The 18936-nt window shown below is 40.7% G+C and overlaps 2 protein-coding genes across 6 annotated transcripts in view; both read right to left on the minus strand.

The window, feature by feature from the left end:
* The window catches only part of CC2D2A (coiled-coil and C2 domain containing 2A), a 137278-nt gene extending 133653 nt beyond the window's left edge, over positions 1–3625 (minus strand). For 4 of the 5 annotated variants that reach the window (XM_077877082.1, XM_077877073.1, XM_077877098.1 and 1 more), the window contains exon 1: positions 3344–3625. The gene's annotated coding sequence lies outside the window, so the exon portion shown is untranslated. The remainder of the gene's footprint in view (positions 1–3343) is intronic. The other variant, XM_077877064.1, reaches the window with a different exon arrangement.
* Positions 3626–10149: 6524 nt separating this feature from the next.
* On the minus strand, positions 10150–11152 carry LOC144290853 (large ribosomal subunit protein eL32-like). Its single transcript, XM_077860504.1, has 2 exons — positions 11058–11152; positions 10150–10876 (listed from the first exon to the last, which is right to left on the minus strand). The coding sequence occupies exons 1-2, from the start codon at positions 11120–11122 to the stop codon at positions 10516–10518; spliced, it is 426 nt and encodes a 141-aa protein (XP_077716630.1). The 5' UTR covers positions 11123–11152; the 3' UTR covers positions 10150–10515.
* Positions 11153–18936: the final 7784 nt, after the last annotated feature.

The following is an 18936-nucleotide window of genomic DNA, read 5'->3' on the forward strand; positions in this document are numbered from 1 at the left end:
GCTCTGGCCTCAGGGCCTTTGCACTTGGCTGTTTGCTTTGCCTATCTTTCCTAAGATAAAAGCACAGCATTCTGTCTCTCTTAATTCCTTCAGGACCCTAGACACCCTTCAGAGAATTCTTCCCAGAACACTCATAAAACAATGGTAAGCTGCCTCCCTCATCCTCCTGGAACTCCCTAACTACTTTATAATGATTTCTTTTTCCATGGTATTTATCACCACACTCTCTCTGTATATTTATTTGTTATTGTTTGTTTGCCCATTTCCACTAGAATAAAAGCTACAAGAGGGCAGGGACATTTGCTCATGGTTTACCACCAGAACAAAGGAGTATGGCACACAACAAACACTCAATAAATGTGTTTCAAATGAATGACTAAATCACAATTTATTGGCTGTGTTTCCCATGGCTACATTCTGGAGCCCCTTTAAATTTTCATCATCTTCTCTGGGCTGCCTCAGAAATCAAATGGGAGAATAGGAGGAGAAAGGCCAGGGCTGATGAATCCTAAGCTCCTCCTAATATCCTGGGATCTGAAGCCCAGCTGGGCCCTGTCATTTAAGTAGATCATCTGAGGCGTTCAAGGTTACCCTGACCCTGGTGGGGAATTAGCATATTCAAGGGAAACAAAGCATCTAAAATCTGTTGTCTCCAGGCCTCCTTAGAGGCTCCCAGAAATCCTGGAAGGAAACCGATGACCGCAGCTCAGAAAATAAAAGGACGGAGGAGGCCATCCAGTTGGAGAGAGGAGCAGAGAATAGGAACAAAATGCCGAAGGATGAGAAAGCTCTCTTGTGATCAACTCCGGTAATTATGAACTGGAAAAAAAGAACTGTGATGTATTTTAGGACAGAAAGATTCCTTCTCAATAAATTAAAAAAAAAGTTATATAGGAAAGATACAGAAGTAAAAATGAAAAATGGAACAGAGATGATTTTTTTCTCCTCATTCTTTCCTGATCATTACCTTGAATGAGTTTCTCAGGAAATCAAATGACATCAAAATTTATTTTTTCGTGAGCACAGTTCCTAAGAAAAGATAAATCAATACTGCCTGACTTTAATATGCAGCTTGTCATCGCCAAATGCATTGAGCACTTGTTAATATATTCCTATTGGCAACATCAAAATAAGAGGCACAATTTACTGCAGACTTACTTTGTGCTATCTCTGGATGTATGATCCCCCCGACCTTACAACAGTACTTCCAACTCGGTTGTACATGCCTCAGTTTACATGTGAGGTACCAAGGCTTCCTCTGAGGTTGGCTTCTGGCAGGTCACAGGATTTGTCCAAAGTCATGGTCATTAAATGTCACATTCAGAATGTGACCCCATGACTTGGTGATTTCAGTCTTCCCCAGGCTGCTCTATCTCTCTTTCTCACTGTTTATTCCTGCTTTTGTGATGATATCAATGACTCACCTATGCTAGTTCACTGTCCTAGAAATTCGTAAAATTGAAAACTTACAGAGTCTTGCCCCACTGAGAAAAGGCTTTGGCTACTTCAGGTCAATGATTTATTTAACTTAATGCAGAAATCCAAAGACATTTTTCTAGGAAATACTGATACCTCTATCCAAACAAATGGACTCTGAGGGTCATGAGTAGCTCAGTCATATCCAGAGGACTCTGTGACAACTTCTACAGAATGTAGGGAAAAGAATGAAGGTATATGATACGAGATGCATGGCATCTCAACTTGGGCTGCTTAAAAAATAATACACAATGAGAGTCCTATTCTAAAACAGTGAGAACTTGGGTGTATAGAAATAGTGAGACCTGGGTTCCAATTCTAGTTCTATTATCAGCTATGTAGTCTCGAGGCCATGCCTTCACCTCTCTGAGATACATTTCTTCTCCTGTAAACTTATGATGATAATTTTTACCTCTAAGAGTGATTACTCTAGAAGAGCTAGGTGATAGAGTGTGTGGGTAAAATGCCTAGCACAGACCAGGCTCTCGATATTGGTTAAGTGCTATTATTAAAACAAGGTGCTATTAGAGAGGGGAAGTAGAAGAAAGGAGTGAGGACGGAAAAAGAGCTTAGAGGACAGAAGGGAAATCATAAGAAAGACTCTAGGTGATATTCAAGTCCCCCATTGCCATCTTCAGCTCCCACCCTCCCCACCTTCAACTTCTGAGCTCCCAAACTCAAATTCCTCTCTTTCCCTTCTCCTAGCTAGGCCCAAGGCAGTTTTCTTTCTCTCTGGTGCTTCTGAAGCAGCCCTCACCCCGGCCCCACACACCCATGGGCATTTCCTCTCTGTGTACTGTGCTAAGCTTTTTCTGGCCTAGACTGTTAGGCTAGGAGCCTGGAAACCTGGCAGATGCCACACACCCCCCTTCTAAATTCCGTATCTACTTCTACAAGGTAATCCAGCCACAGCTTCCCTTTGTATAAAGTTAGTGACATATCGCTTTATAGAATTATTTAATCAGCTTGATATAACACACATTGCCCTAGAAGACTACATATAAATGCCATACTTGCGCTGCACTCTGTGGTATATGCCCCGTGCATTTACATGATGAACTAAGGGCTCCCAGGTCCTCCCTGGGAGTAGTCAGCTGTGCTCCAAGCACGTTCGACTCTTTTATAAATATCTGATGGCGCTTAGCTCATTGTACTGTTAGAGTCTGTTCATAGGTCTGTCTTCCGAGTGAACTCTGAGCTTCTGATCTGGTCTAATGCTTTTCTGTACACTCTGAACTCCAGCACGTTGCTGGTGCATCGTTCATGCTGGATATGTGTTGGCGTGAACGACTCTTTAAATGAGCTCTAGGACATAGGCATAGAGAGATATTTTATTCTGGAGCTGAATTTATTTGCAGAAGAGGTTATATGAAAATCCAATAACAGACATGTATTTCCCATTAGACTTTATTAGCTTTCCATAGTGCCTCTCTGCAACGAAGGCCAACTAGTAGTATAAGTAAAACAGCTAGCAGATTTTCTTGTGGTCTTTTGGAATGGTGATCTTCTTCCCTTTGTCCGCAATGGCTGTTTCTCTGTCTAATGCCAAGCAGAATGAGGTGGCGATAGCTAGCTAGCACTTTGCCCTTGAACCAATTTGAACTGAAAGGCTCAGAAATGCAACAGGCAGCAAATGTTTCTGGGACGGAGACTGAAATGCAACAAGATGGCATGAAAAGTCCCAGGAAGGAAGCAGAATGACCATCTGGGAGGAATTCCACCCAGGGGCAGTGATGAGCCAGACTTCCATTTCCTGCAAACCAGACACCAGACAGCCGCTTAAATCAGAGCAGCCCAAGTAATGCTCTAGGGAGTCAATTCCAGAAAGCAAAACCTGAATCATAGTGATGGGAACCCTTACACTTACAATTCATTAAATCCGCTCAGGGTGCCGCCGAGGGGAGCTGAGCTCCAAGGCCGGGTCACTGAAGGCAGGACACCACTGCTGCAGCCCTGCTCCTGGTAAGACAGGATTACCTTAAGGAACTTTACAAAGCACTTTGCAGATTCCGCTTTCTGGGACGAAAGGAAAGTGGAGAGAGAAGAGTCTTACTGTTGAATCTTCTAAAAGAATCCAAAAAGGCTGGATGTTGGGGCGGCTCCCGGGCTGCTCCCTGGGAGGCTGCAGAGCCGTCTGGGAGCAAAAACACCCGCTTAGCAACACGTTCCTAAGGGAGGTCACTCAGTGACTTTTTTTTTCTTTTAAAGTGACAGGTCACTTCCAGAGGGGAGCCGGCAGGAAAAAGACAAGAAGGAATGGGCTTGGGGCAGCTGATCAGAAATTAGGGGAAGCTTTAGGAGCCACACCCTCCTTCTTGTCATCAGAGTCACTGGGCATTTCTGGCAAAAGGCAGGTCACGCTCAGTGGGAGGTGGTTTAAAATCGTGAAAGGTCCCCATTACAGGTCTGGCTTATGTGCAGAAAGGTCCTGTGGTAGTGCTGCTGGCCACCAGCGAGTGTGGTGCAGGAGTGTTTTCCAGTTAAATGTGGAGGCTGAATGCTCAGGATTAATCCTTGCTTATTCTTTGAATCCCACTGAAATCGCTGAAAGAGGATATAAATGGTAGGGCTCAAAAAAGCAAAGGTAATGGGAGAAGAAGCAAAGCAGATGGAAGAGTAATGGAATGAAGAGACCAAGGAAATCCACACTCCAGGCTGTGTGTGTGTGTGTGTGTGTTGTGTGTGTGTGTGTGTGTGTGTATCTGTGTGGCATGGAGGAAGCAGAGAGGCATAAGAATGTGAAAATGAGCCCATTCATTCTGCAGGATTCCAGAGAAGGCCAGGATTTGGCTCAGTAGTAGTGTGATGGGCTGCATTGTGCCCCTCCAAAAAAAGATATGCTGGAATCCTAGCCCCCAGGACCTCAAAATGTGACCTTATTTGAAGAGAGAAGGGTCTTTACAGAGGCAGTCAATTTATAAAGAGGTCATTAGGGTGGCCTAATCCAATCTGAATGTGTCCTTATAAAAAGGGAAGATTTGGAGACAGAGACAGACATGCACATGGGGAAGATGATGTGAAGGCCCAGAGAAAACAGCATTTACAAGCCAAGGAAGGTCTGAAGCCACCAGCAGCTGGGAGAGAGGCCTGGAACACATTCTCCCTCACAGCCCTCAGAGGGAACTAATCCTGCCAATACTTGATTTCTTTTTTCTTTTATATTATATTATATATAATATACTTTATTTCTTAATACCTGATTTCTTACCTCTTGTTTCCACAATCGTGAGACAATAACATTTCTCACCATGTAGGTGGTCCTTTGTTATGGCCTCCCCAGGAAGTGAATACAGTCAGATATCAAGGCAGGTGGGGGCTGAAAATGCAAGAAGATATGAAAGGTTGTATATGGAGGGGCAAGATCCTCAGGAACTTCCCTTACCCCTCACAGCCTGAGAAATATGTCCATCCTCCTTACTCTCCCTTTTTCTCCCTCACCCCCTCAGGAGACTGGAGGCTACATCTCCAAGGAAGTTGAGCCAGAGACACCTTGGTCGCAAGTTCCCAGGTATAGAAGAGGGTGGGTGTGCCTCAGGGCTGAAAACCAGGTAGGAAATGGAGAGGTGCGAAGGGCTCTATCCTCACAGAACTGAAGTAGCCAGATATATACCTTTGCCTCTCCCTGTCCCACCTCTGCCAGCACTGAACTGGAAACATGGAAACTTATTTTCTGGAGAAAGTGAATGGTTACAAAAAACTAAACACAGATGTTGACATTTTTGGATCTTCCAATGAAAAATTAGCATATTGCCCTTACAGAAAAGCATTATTGAGAAAATGAAAGGAACTCGGGTTAAGAAATTCCACATTCTTTAAAGATTTATTTATTTATTTTAGAGAGAGAGAGAAAGAGAGAGTGTGTGTGTGTGTGTGTGAAAAGGAGGAGGGGCAGACTGAGAGAGGGGAAACAGACACCCTTGAACACAGAACCCCAGTTGGGCTTGATGTTGGGCTATATCTCATGACTCTAAGCTCATGACCTGAGCTGAAACCAAGAGTTGGACACCCAAATGGCTGAGCCACCCAGGTGCTCCAAGAAATTCCACATGTGTAGTTACAGAAAGAAAGAACCAAGAAAATGAAAAGGTAGAATTTATCAAAGAAATAATATAAGAAAAACTCTCAGAGGTGAAAGAATAAGTCTTTAGATTAAAATAGACTATTGATGTACCTGGATGGCTCAGTTGGTAGAGCATAGGACTCTTGATCTCAGGTCTTGATCTCAGGGTCATGAGTTTAAGCCACATATTGGGCATGGAGCCTACCTGAAAGAAATAAAAAATATAATAAAATAGACTATTTATTGACTAGTGCTGATACAACACCAAAACTAGTCTCAGTTTGTATTTTGCTTGTGGTGGAAAATATATTCTCCAGAGAATTCATAACCATTGGCTTACACCATGTTGTCTGTCCTATTTATGCTACCTGTACTGTTTAGGAATTCCCTAAGTGACACATTTTCAAAGGTGGTCTCAGGTTACTGAATCCCTGTGAGGGTGCTGGGCAAGAGCACATATAAAACTTTTCTGGAAAGGGAAACAGAACATGAGAGACTCCTAACTCTGGGAAACGAACTAGGGGTGGTAGAAGGGGAGGTGGGCAGGGGACGGGGTGACTGGGTGATGGGCACTGAGGGGGGCACTTGATGCGATGAGCACTGGGTGTTATTCTATATGTTGGCAAATTGAACACCAATAAAAAATAAATTTATAAAAAAAAAACCCAAACTTTTCTGGAGGATTATACTTTTGAGTAATTAGTTCAGGACAGCCATGGATAAACCTTGCTGAAGATGAGCTCACAATCCAAAATTAGGCAACACAGCAGGAAATAATCAGGAGTCCATAGACAACCAGAGGGCATGATTAGATATGAAAGAACTTCTGATAATACAATAATCAGATGGAGAATATTAAAAAACAAGGATCATTAAAGAACTTAAAGGAAGGCTTTGAAAAAATGAAAGAAGAGTACGATACTACCAGATGAGGCAAATGTGAAAAAGAATCAGCTAGAGCTTTTAGAAGTGATTAATAAAGTCATGACTTTTAAAAAAGATTTTTATTTATTTATTTGAGAGAGAGAGAGAGGGAAAGAGAGAGAGCAGGAAGAGGAGCAGAGGGGGAGGCAGAAGGAAGGGGAAAGAATCTCCAGCAGATTCTACACTGAGTATGGAGCCTAACTTGGGGCTTTATCTCACTACCCTGAAATCATGACCTGAGCCGAAACCAAGAGTCAGATCCTTAACCAAATGAGCCACCCAGGCACCCCAGTCATGATTTTTCTTTTTTACAGCAAAAGATGAATCAAATTTACTGTGACACAGCTGGAAAGAGAATTACTGATATGAAAGAGAGATTTAGAAAGTTAAAGTGTGGTATGAAAGAGACAAAATAGAGTGGTTGGGGGACATGGAGGAGCACTGAGGAGGCCCATGTCATGTCTGATGACCCCCAAGAAGAGAGTAAGGAGGATGGAGGTGAGTGGTGGATCTGAAATGAGGGACCTTGGTCAACTTCCTTAACTTTCCTAGGTTTCAGTTTCCTCATTTATAAAATGAAGTTAATAGTAGTAACTGCTCCAGAGGGTTGATATGAGAATTATTAAGTTAAGATTTGTCAAGTCCTGGCATACAGTAAATGCTGTAAATCTTATTAAGTGTAAAAAAAGAAATGTGGATTTTGTTGTCTTAGTTAGCTCAGACTGTTTTGACATAATACCATAGGCTGGGTAGCTAAAACAATAGAGATTTATTTTCTCACAACCTGTAGGCTGGGAAGCCCAAGATCATAGTACCAATGCATTAATTTCCAGTGAGAACTCTCTTCTTGGCTTATAGATGGGTGCCTTCTTGTTGTGTCTTCACATGGTCTTTCCATGGTGCATTCAGTTGGAGACAGAGAGAACTCTCTTCCTCTTCCTCTTCTTCTTTTTTTTTTTTTTTAAGATTTTATTTATTTATTTGAGAGAGAGAGAGACAGAGATGCTGACAGAGAGTACAAGTGGGGAGGGGCAGAAGGAGAGGGAGAAGCAGACTCCCTACTGAGCAGGGAGCCTACCGTGGGGCTCAATCCCAGGACCCAGGATCATGACCTGAGCTGAAGGTAGATGCTTAACTGACTGAGCTACCCAGGCACCCCATCTTCCTCTTCCTACAAGGCCACTGATCCTATTGGATTAGTACTCCACTCATCTGACCCCGTTTAACCATAATAAGCTCGTCAAATCCCTATCTCCAAATACAGTCATATTGAGGCTTAGGGCATCTATATGTGAGTTTTGGCAGGACACAGTTCAATCTATAGCAGATGTATATTGTACAAGATCATCTATTTGATGCAATCAACTGTCACAAGAGATAGGCTCTGTTCACCACACTTGTGCTAATTAACCTTCTGATTATGACCTCTCTGATATTTTAATATTTAACTGAACTAAATCATAAGAATTATAATGTCAGAATTTTCTGAAATTATTAAAAAGCATAATTCAAAAACATCATTTTTTTTTTTACAAAATTTCTTATGCAAGCAAAATAAATGAATCTAGCAGATTTATCTTGAATCAAAATGCAAAAATCTCATTCTTTTAGGTTAAGTGTTCTGAGCTGGCTAGAGCTTTTAATCAAGAACAAATGTTGAATCACATCATAAGCTTTTATTCTTGCATTTTTGAGGTAATCAAATATGATTTCTTCTTTCATCTTTTAATGTGGTGAATTACATTAACAGGCTTTTTTAATGTCAAACGTTTCTTGCATTTCTGGGATACACTGAACTTGGTCAAGATAATATAAAAAATAATTCTTTTTTTAAATAAAGATTTTATTTATTTGTTCATGAGAGAGACAGAGAGAGAAGCAGAGACATAGGCAGAGGGAGAAGCAGGCTCCATGCAAGGAGCCGGACGTGGGACTCGATCCTGGGTCTCCTGGATCACGCCCTGGGCTGAAGGCAGCGCTCGCTGAGCCACCCAGGCTGCCCAAAAAAATAATTCTTGAATTTAGTTACCAATATTTGGTATTGATTATTTTTTTGCCTTTGTGTTCATCAGTGAAATTGGACTATTATTTTTTTCCTTTCTTGTATTGTCCTTGTTTTGTTTTAGTGTAAGGGATATATATATTTTTTGTTGTTTAAAATTTTATTTATTTACTCATGAAAGAGACAGAGAGAGGCAGGGACATAGGCAGAGAGAGAAGCAGGCTCCTTGCAGGGAGCCTGATGTGGGATTCAATCCTGGAACTCCGGGATCACGCCCTGAGCTGAAGGCAGACATGCTCAATCGCTGAGCCACCCAGGCATCCTAGTGAAAGGGATATTTGAATCTCAAACAAAGCAGACTAATCTCTCTCTATATCCCTCTCACTTTCTCTCCTCCTGCCTTTCTGTCTTTGTATCTGTTTCTGTTTCTTCCACACACACACACACACACACACACACACACACGCACACACGATCTGTTCTATAAACTTGTCTGTAAAACTGGATCTGGAGACTTTTTTATTGTGTTAAAATACATATAACATAAAATTTATCATTTTAATCATTTTATCCTATTATATTCAGTTATACTTCACATATAAAATTACATTAGTTTTAGGTGTACAACATAATGGTTTGATATTTTTATATATTGCAAAATGATCACAATAAATCCAGTTAACAATCATCACCTCACAGTGTTACAATTTTTTCTTGCAATGAAAACTTAACTTTTAAGATCTACTCTCTTAATAACTTTCAAATATATATATAGCCATTCAAATATATATATATATATATATATAAAACTTTCAAATATATATATATTTAGCCATTTTTAAGTGTACAATTCGGAGGCATTAGTTCTATTCACAGCATTGTGCAATCATCACCACTATCTCTTTCCGAAACTTTTTCATAACCCCAGAATAGAAACTCTGTACCCATTAAACAATAACTCTATTTTTCTCCCTCTGGTGACCTAATCCTGCCCTTGGCAACCTCCAATTTCCACTCTCTGTCTTTATAAATTTGCTTATTCTAGTTATTTCATATAAATGGAATCACACAACCATTTTCCTTTTGTGTTTGGCTTAATTCACTTAGCGTAATGTTTTCAAGGTTTATTCATGTTGTAGCAGGTTCAGTATGTCATTTCTTTCTTAAAGCTAAATAATAGTCCATTATATAGATACACCATATTTAACTTAGGCATTCATCTGCTGATGGACACTTGGGTTGTTTCCACTACTGGTCAGTGTGCATAATGTTGCAATGAAGAGTCACATACAAATGTCTGTCTGAGTCCCTATGTTTGTTTATTTATTTATTTGTTTGTTTATTTTATTTATTTATTTATTTATTTATTTATTTATTTATTTATTTATTTTAGTGGGGGCGGGGAAAGAGTGAACAAGAAAGCACAAGCTGGTGGGGAGAGGTAGAGAGAGAAGCAGGCTCCTCACTGAGCAGGGAGCCCAATGTGGGGCTCAATCCCAGGGTCCTGGGATCATGACCTTAGCTGAAGATAGGCACTTAACGGACTGAACCACCCAGGTGCCCCTGAGTCCCTGTTTTGAATTCCTTTAGGTACATACCTAAGAGTGGATCATTGGGTTATATGGTAATTCTTTGTTTACCTTTTTAAGGAACTGCTACTCTTTTCCATAGTAGCTGAGCCATTTTATTTTCCACCAGTCACATGCAAGGGCTCTAATTTTTGCAAATTCTTGCCAATATTTGTTATTTTCCACTTTTTTGATAGTCATTCCAGTAGATATGAAGCGGTATCACACTGTGGTTTTAATTTGCATTTCCCTATGAGTAGTGCCATTGAGCTCTGTAATTCACTGAATTTATTGGCTCATTGTATATCTTCTTCAGAAAATAATGTATTTGTGGAGGGTAGAGGGGTGGTTGTAGCTCAACTTGTGATCAATGATTCTATTTCCTTGATGTTTATAAGCCCATTTGGGTTTTAAATTTCTCCTTTTTTTTTTGATAGTTTTATGGTTTTATTAACACAAATATGACATGCACATAAGCTGTCTGTCTATTCATTTTCTTCACTACACAGTCTGGCATTGGGATTGGTGACTCTGATGGCCAGCTGGGCTGCTCTTTCCACAATGGCTTTGTGGTTCTTGGAGGAGACATTGTGAGCAATCTTTGCACAGTAAGATTTGTTGCACATCAGCAGCACTTCAAGCTCCTTGACGGTGTGGACTAGGAACTTCTGGAAGCCGCTGGGCAGCATGTGCTTTGTTTTCTTGTTGCTCCCGTAACCAATGTTGGGCATCAAGATCTGGCCCTTGAATCTTCTGCATACTCTATTGTCAATGCCTCTGGGTTTCTGCCAGGTGCGCTTAATTTTGACATATCGGTCTGACTGGTGCCGGATGAACTTCTTGGTCCTCTTTTTTTTTAGATTTATTTATTTATTAATTCATGATAGTCACACAGAGAGAGACAGAGAGGCAGAGACACAGGCAGAGGGAGAAGCAGGCTCCATGCTGGGAGCCCGACATGGGATTCGATCCCGGGTCTCCAGGATCGCGCCCCGGGCCAAAGGCAGGCGCCAAACCGCTGCGCCACCCAGGGATCCCCTTGGTCCTCTTTTTAATGACCTTGGGCTTCACCAGAGGTCTGAGGGTAGCCATGATGCCCAGCAATAGATGGCTGCCACCTCCGCAGGCAGTGCTGAGGAAAAGAGCTAAATTTCTCCTTCTTTCAGTTTTAGTATTGTATATTTTTAGGAAATTGTTCTTTTCTTTGTTTTGAAATTAATTAGCATAAGGATTTTCAAAATATTCCTTATTATTTTTAAGTTCTGCCATAAAATAGTTATATTATTTTAAAAATTATTTTAAATAATAAAAATTTGTGCTCTGTGTTCGTATGCTTTTGTGGTTGTTTTAAAACAAAACCTCCAAGTTCTTTGAATTCCTCCCATTGAGAATTGGAGTTTGTTTTCCTTCCCCTTGTATCTGAGTGAACTTATAATCTCATTGACAGTTGGGTATTGTGCAAGTGATGCTGACTTGCTGGCTAATTTCTGAGGCTGAGTCACAAAATATGATGTGGTTTCCATGTTGTTTGCTAGAACTTTTATGCTTAGAGTCCTGAGATGCTATATAAGTTGACTATTCTGAGGCCGCCACACTGTGAAGGATCTAGCCAGCATGAGAAGAGCAGGTGCACACACTCTGTTTGGCAGTTCTAGTCTTTGAGTCATCCTGGCCAAGGTCTTAGACATGTGTGTTAGAAGTCTTTGGATATTTCCAGCCCCTAATTATTGAGTCACTTCTAGGGTTTGACTTTTGTTAATGGAGGCATCAGATATTGTGGAGTAGAGATTAGTGAATCAGCTGTGCTCTATTCAAATTGCTGGCTTTCAGGATCCATGTGCATAATAAAGTGAAAGTTTTAAGCCATTGCATTTTGGAGTCATTTGTTATGTAGCATTAGTGACTGTAGCAGTCACATCTTTAAATAGATGAAGAAGTGAATGAATGAACAAATGAAATATTGTCTTTTTTTTTACATAGGACTCTGAAGCATGTAATTTTTATCTGTATTCTTGAAAAAAATAGGCAAATGTGTTTAATGCCTTAAAAGGTATGCCACTAAAGCATGGTGAGTTAGAACCCTCTTTGGGAGATTAGGACACTGGAATAAACACGGAAAAATCATGGAACTTGAGATAAGACTATCATGCTATATTCTCTTTGGAGGAAAGCTGTCATGGCCCATTTTTTAGATCAATGAATAGTTAAAATATGCTTTTCACACGAACAGTTGGAACACAAGTACAGCTTTGGATGAGTATGTCATTCACACTCAGTTGTTGGAATTTTATAATATATTTTTTAAAGATTTTATTTATTCATTCATGAGAGACACACAGAAAGAGAGAGAGAAAGAGAGACACAGGCAGAGGGAGAAGCAGGTTCTATGCAGGGAGCCTGACGTGGGACTTGATCCCAGGTCTCCAGGATCACGCCCTGGGCTGAAGGTGGCGCTAAACCGCTGAGCCACCCGGGCTGCCCAAGAATTTTATAATATTTTTGATTGTAGCTGATACTTTCTCCATGAAAGAAAAATATGTCATAAGGGAGAACACATCACTAAAATAAAGCTCAGCTTGGAAGCCAAAGTATCACCTTTGAGTCATTAATGATATAAAATCATGCTCTTCAACATTTGATTCATATTTTCCAGTTTACTGAATTATATAGATCTCCTCTGAAATATAACTTGAACTCCATCAAATTTGAACCTCTTGTTTCTATAGTAAGTGGAACATTTATTGATTCAGATATATTGGTTGTGTAGCCTATTTTTATTTTATAGATATTAAAGCATTTAATTTTCTTCCTCCAGGGCAAAGATTTTCAGCTTGTTTTGAATTGCAATGACTTTCTTCTCATTTGCTTCTTTTCAAAAGATTCTCCCTTCCTAAGAAAGTTGTCTGAGCTATTGAGAATAAAATTCTATAAGATTCATTTTATTTAGAGTTACATGTCATAGCTTGAAATAATTGGATATGCTCTTACATATCAGAGAAAACTGCTGTTCTTAGTATGAATTGTGAGTTCTCATATTTTTCTTGTCAAAAAGCTTATTTTCCTCTAATTTTTATATTCTCTCTCTCTCTCTCTCTCTCTCTCCCTCTCCAGCTACTTTCCTTGAAAGCATCTCATTGCTATGACCTGTTTCACCAGCTTAGGATATAAATATCATCACAATACTTTCATTTTTTAAGTAGTTGCTCAAAAATGTATTTGCCTTTATTAGCAGGGCATCCAGTGTCTCCCCCTTGAAGTATCAATTTCACTTAGAATTGTTCATAAAATTTGAGAGACTTACTCCATTTAAGAGGTAGTCCTGTATCCAAATGCCAACGGAGAGAGAACAGAGGAGTCTAGTTCATTACAGCAGTAAGTGGCCCCAAGAAGGCTGAACATTTTTGCTTTCGGATGCATTGATGTGTCTGACAGTCCAAATATTCATACCAGATTCCTCACATTTCCTCACATTTAAGATTTCATGGTTGTACTTTTTAGTTTATACCACTACTTTTCAAACAGTATTGATTTGGTCCTTCCAGGAGACATTTGGCAAAGTTTGAGGATATTTTTGGTTGTCACAATTTAGGGAATCTCTTAGTGGCATCTAGTGGGTAGAGGCCAGGGATGCTGCTGAACATCGTTCAGTGTACAGGACAGTTCTCTATCCCCCACCATAAAAAAATTGTGTCAACATGTCAATAGCACCCAGATTGAGAAACCCTGGTTTCTCCAATATGGTTTACACAAGCATAATCTGCCACTGTTCCCAGTATCTGGAGATGTTTAAGACCTCAGTCACAAGCTATGCCTAAACCAGCAACTACACTTGAAACTTCCTTCCTCTCTCCCCCGAGTCACTTGAGTTCTGATTTGAAACTCTGGTCTCCAGTCTCCAGTCCCTGAACCCCTTCCTTCATGTTGAATTGCCCTCCAGGGTGCCAAGTATCCCTTCTGACTGATCAGCTCAATTAGGACCATCCAAGTTTTTCAGGTTTTATTTATTTTTTATTATTTTTCAAAGATTTTATTTATTTGAGAGAGAGAGAGAGAGAGAGAGAGAGAGAGAAAACAAGCAGGGGAGGGGCAGAGGGAAAGGGAGAAGCACACTGCCCCCTGAGCAGGAAGCCCAACATAGGGCTCCATTCCAGGACCCCAGGACCATGACCTGAGCTGAAGGCAGACATTTCACCAGCTAAGGCACCCAGGCTCCCCTATCAGAAAGGTTTAAATGCTGTTGAAATTCAACAAGGAGTCCAGTGCCTAAACCACTTTTGTCCTTGGCCACTTTGCAAATTTGTTCAGTGATGTCAAGGACTATGATGGGCATTTAGAAAGGGCAGCATCCATTCATATCATAGAAAATCCTATTGTATTCCCATTTCCCGAGGTAGTAGGTATGTCCCCTTGTCTTACATTTGCATAATTGAGAGTAGTTTCTCAGATGACCCTTCATCAAAACAAGATCTTATTCAGGGAGACCTTCTGAGCTCACTGGACAGAGGAGTTGCTGACAACATTTCAATAAAAAAACATGCTCTACTTCATTGGGCACTGATCCATCTATTTTTCTCATATCCTGTGGTGCCAAAAATTGTAATGTATTTTCTTCAAATGCACCAAATGCTAATTATACCCTGGAAACATAGTTTGCTAGACACAATTTAGGAAAAACCTTTTTAATGATTCTGGGTCAAGAATTTTCCTTTTTTGCTGTCTGCAGCCATAGCTCTCTGTAGACATCTGTGCTTTGTCCCTTAATGCAGAATTCTTGAGGACCTGGCAGGAAGAGGATTTGGGTTCTTATATTGGTACCGATGATCTGTTGACATAGAGAGTACCCAGGAGCATCTATACTCACTTCCTCATTTCTGTCAAATTGGGAAGCTATGTTTCTAACATTCTTAAATGGACCAGGATATAAATAGAATTTTCTTGGACTTGTTTCTGACTTCAATCACTGTTGATGCTTTGGGAAATGCATGGCAGATTCCAAATAACTGTCTAGCAAATAGATTTCTGGAGTAAGAGCCATCTGTAAATTGGTAGCTGCCTGTGTTCTCACTATCTGAGAGATGGAATTTAGAGCACAGGGCAAGGGAATACTTGCCACTATGCACCAGTCTGCTCTCTTGGGCTTGGGCTGTGAGGTGCTTTGATGTGCTTGAGGAATTTCCCAGGGCAGTAGGGAAAGATGAACATTGCCATATGCTGGCTAACAGGGCTGGATAGGGAAGCAATCCAACAGGAGCTTGGCCAACCTCATGAGGGTGGCCTCTGGGCCCCAAGTGCCATCATATCTGGTTGCCAGCTTTCTGTAATTCTGCTATAATTCCTCTCTTGTTTGCGGAAGACTTTATTAAAATCTTTTACTTGTTCCAACATAGTCTTGTAGTGCTGTGGGAAATTATAGAAAGGATTTATATCTATATTTGGGACAGAAGGGTAGGGAGAGGAAGAAGAATTTTAGGAGCCAGAAGGTAGGTATCAGCGAAGATCACTAACATCCTCCAAAGACAAGTAAATTTTAGGTAAAATAGTTGGGAGAGGGAAACATGAGTTTTGTTACTTACTATATGGAGATCCTGTCCTTTCACTACCTACTGGATTATTTTACCAAGGGGTCCTGAGGTTTACTCACGTGTTCTTTGAGGTACCAATATATGCTGGAATCCTTCAGGATTATCTCCTAACCCACTTCTCCACCAAGACTAGAGAAGGATTTGCCATCACTACACGTCTTCCATCTTTATCTTTCCAGAGCTTATTACCACTTGCATAGTGGTTGACATATTGTTTTGTATTTCCCACTGGGTTCTTATTACTTAGGGAAATTCCTGGAACATAGTAGACAATAAATATATGTTGAATGATTGAAGGAACAAACGAACATACGAAGGAAAGTTTCCATTGGGTCATTATTTGAGGATAAAACTCAGTAGGACTGAGAATCTGAAAAAGCATAATCTTCTCTTGAATCAGCTGTGTTAACTCAATAGCCACAGAGGCTGCTTCTGTGAAATTCAGGAAGACCATTGTTAGTAGTAGAGGTCCTTGGAGTAAGTGGTTGGGATGGTAGGTTTTAGCCTTTAAGACTGAACTGCTGGCCTCAAATTTTGGGTCTGCCATTTGCTGATAGGATAAAAAGTCAAGTATCTCCTGGTATTTGTAGATTTCCAATTTCAAGTTAAAATATGTCTGTCCATCCATCTGACATTCATTACCTACTTGTCCTGTGGCAGGCATGGTGAAAAGGACTAGATATTAAAAGACGATTAGGAAAAAATTCTTACCTTCTAGCTGTTTACCATCTCATAGAAGGGGTGTCTGGAACTGAACTATTGTCACTGTCACACTATTTGTCAAGTGCAGCACAAGTGGAATAGTAGCTTTGAAAGAAGCGTTAGGCAATGGGAAGAGATGAAACGCAATGAAAGACAGAGCTTGGCTCCAGTTCCATCTTAGCGACCACCGATAAGTTACTCATCTTTTATGGATCTCTAATTCCTCTTCTATAACATGAGGTGGGCAGTGAAAGATGATCTTCAAAGCCTCTCCATGCTTACACCTGGGTTTGTAAAATCTTAGAATGTTCGTTCTCTAGCAGAGAGTAGTCATCATTGCTGGCCACTAGAGGTCAGTACCTTAACAAGCAAACTGGCCATATTCCATTCGGCCATCAAAGTAAACCTTGAAGCAGAAGCAGTATTGCTATTTTCTTACCTTGTTTTGAGAAGGAAGAAATATTCCCAAAGAAACAGTTTTCCTTTTGACATATTGGAGCCTCGGTCTTGACATTCTTAAACTCCTTTTGCTAAATGCTCACTGCAGAGTTTACTAGCAATCTCAGTGTGTGAGATGGGATGAACAAGAAGATAGAACACTAGTTACTGAAGCATTTATGGTTTCTCTACAGACCTAAATGCATTGATATCTGTGTGATAGGATGAAAGAGTAATTGAAAATGATTCTTCTGTGAGCAGGCCCCTCTGCTTGTCTAATGGCTCACTCCTATCTGGTCATTGAGAATTGAAAGGGAAATAGGTTTTCAGATCAGCTCTTCTCACTTAGATGTGGGCTAAGAAAGCATTGTTTTCCTCACCCTGTTTCTGCCACCCTGAAAAATAGGAACTTCTACGCATTTATGGCTTGAAATTGCTAATGACTTATCTGTATCTTTCAATGATTCCTTCCCATGGAGGGAGGGAGGAGGGATAGTTTCTCTGACTGGAGATGGCAAGAGTCTAGAATCCACTAGTCTTTGCATCATTCTTGAGAGTAGGCTATGTGCAAAGGGCCACTTGCAGGTGTGGCCCATCTGGGGTTCTATGAACTTGACTTGAGGCAAGGCAGACCTTGGTCCTTGCTGAGGCTGAATGGGGAAGATTCTGATATGCAAGACAAATAGTCCCCAAAGTCTAGATAGACCAAGAGACAACCATTGGGAAGTTTGTTTCAGCTTCATAACCAAATGATATCCTGTGATTTCATACTATCTGTAGGAAAACCAGTGTTTTGGTTCATTTGTGACTTCTGAGAGTATCTCTTCGTTGGTTCAGCACTGTCACAGAGGAATGGGATTGAGCAGAAGCTTATCTCAAGTCCTATCATTGGATGAAGTTTTGTATTGTGTCCTCACAATGTGTATTACTGTTGTCTTGTTCATGACATGGTTGTTGTGGGTATTAAAACATGTGTATGGCTCAAGATTGTCCTTAAGAACATAGGACCAGGGAAAGAAGACAAATATAGCCCTCTTCTATTCATCATCATTTTATACAGCTGAAAGCAAACTAACACGAGTATAGGGACAAACAGCAGAAGTCATTAAAATACAATTGAGGAGTACATAGGAGAAAGATGTTTCTTCTGCTTTGTCCAAGTAAGTATAGTGGTGCAAAAAGAGTTGGCATTTGTTTGGGTGCTACCTGGTGGTCCTTTGTCCCACTAACTGTTCTCCCTTATTACTGCTTCACATAACACTGGGTGTGTGTTTCACCCCATTTCCCCTAGCTTCCCTTTTGGATGAGCTTCAGGCAGCTACTGTGGCAGTTTCTTAGTAACACACATTACTGTTTCCTCATCTCCCTACTGATGTTTCCTGCACCTCTCAAATGAGCTCCTTACACTCAGATTTTTGCCTCAGGTTCTGGTTTTGGAAGAAACCAGGTAAAACAGTCACTTTTCACATACATGATCATATTTGGTCCTTGAAAAGACCTGTGAAGTTATGAACTGGACATCGTGGTACCTATCACATCCTTTTGAAAAGAAGAAAAACAGAACCCCCTGATTCCCTCTACCCCCCTCAATATCCCCTGCTGATGGACTTTGCCCAGGCAACCATGTTTTATACCAGATATTTACAGTTCTAGGTGACAGGACTAATGGATGCTGACTGAACTAACAGCCAACCCCTGACCGCCCCCTTGGTAAACAGGGGTCAGCTAAGCCTTGACACCCTCAGTCTGGGGCAAATAAGAGAGAATCAGGCAGATTGTACTATTGGAGCTGAAACAAAATGATGTAATGAACCAGCACATTACTACAAGAGGCTATGAGAAGTTGGGATTGTGAGAAAGCAGAATTCATGAGGTAGAAAAGATGTATAGAGGGAGAGGAAGCCAGGGAGTAGTAGGATAAACCCTGCTGTGCAGAAAGAAGTGAAAACATGAAGTGAAGTGGAGTCAAAGTCATTGCTGAAGGTGAGAGTCAGGACCTGCCATGTCCTCCATTGAGGTTGGAGGCATCCAGCTCCCAAAGGGTCCGATCAAAGCAGGACTCCTGTGTCCATTATTCCTGCTCTTGAAAAAGTTCTACTTCAAAAAAGACAGCTGCCATGTTTTGCTTTTAATCAAGGGTGTGAAACTTGATATGATCTTGCTTTTCAGAGTTGAATTAGAATT

The sequence above is a fragment of the Canis aureus genome, chromosome 2 (genome assembly GCF_053574225.1).
Source record: "Canis aureus isolate CA01 chromosome 2, VMU_Caureus_v.1.0, whole genome shotgun sequence".
In the NCBI taxonomy this organism is placed as follows: Eukaryota; Metazoa; Chordata; class Mammalia; order Carnivora; family Canidae; genus Canis; species Canis aureus.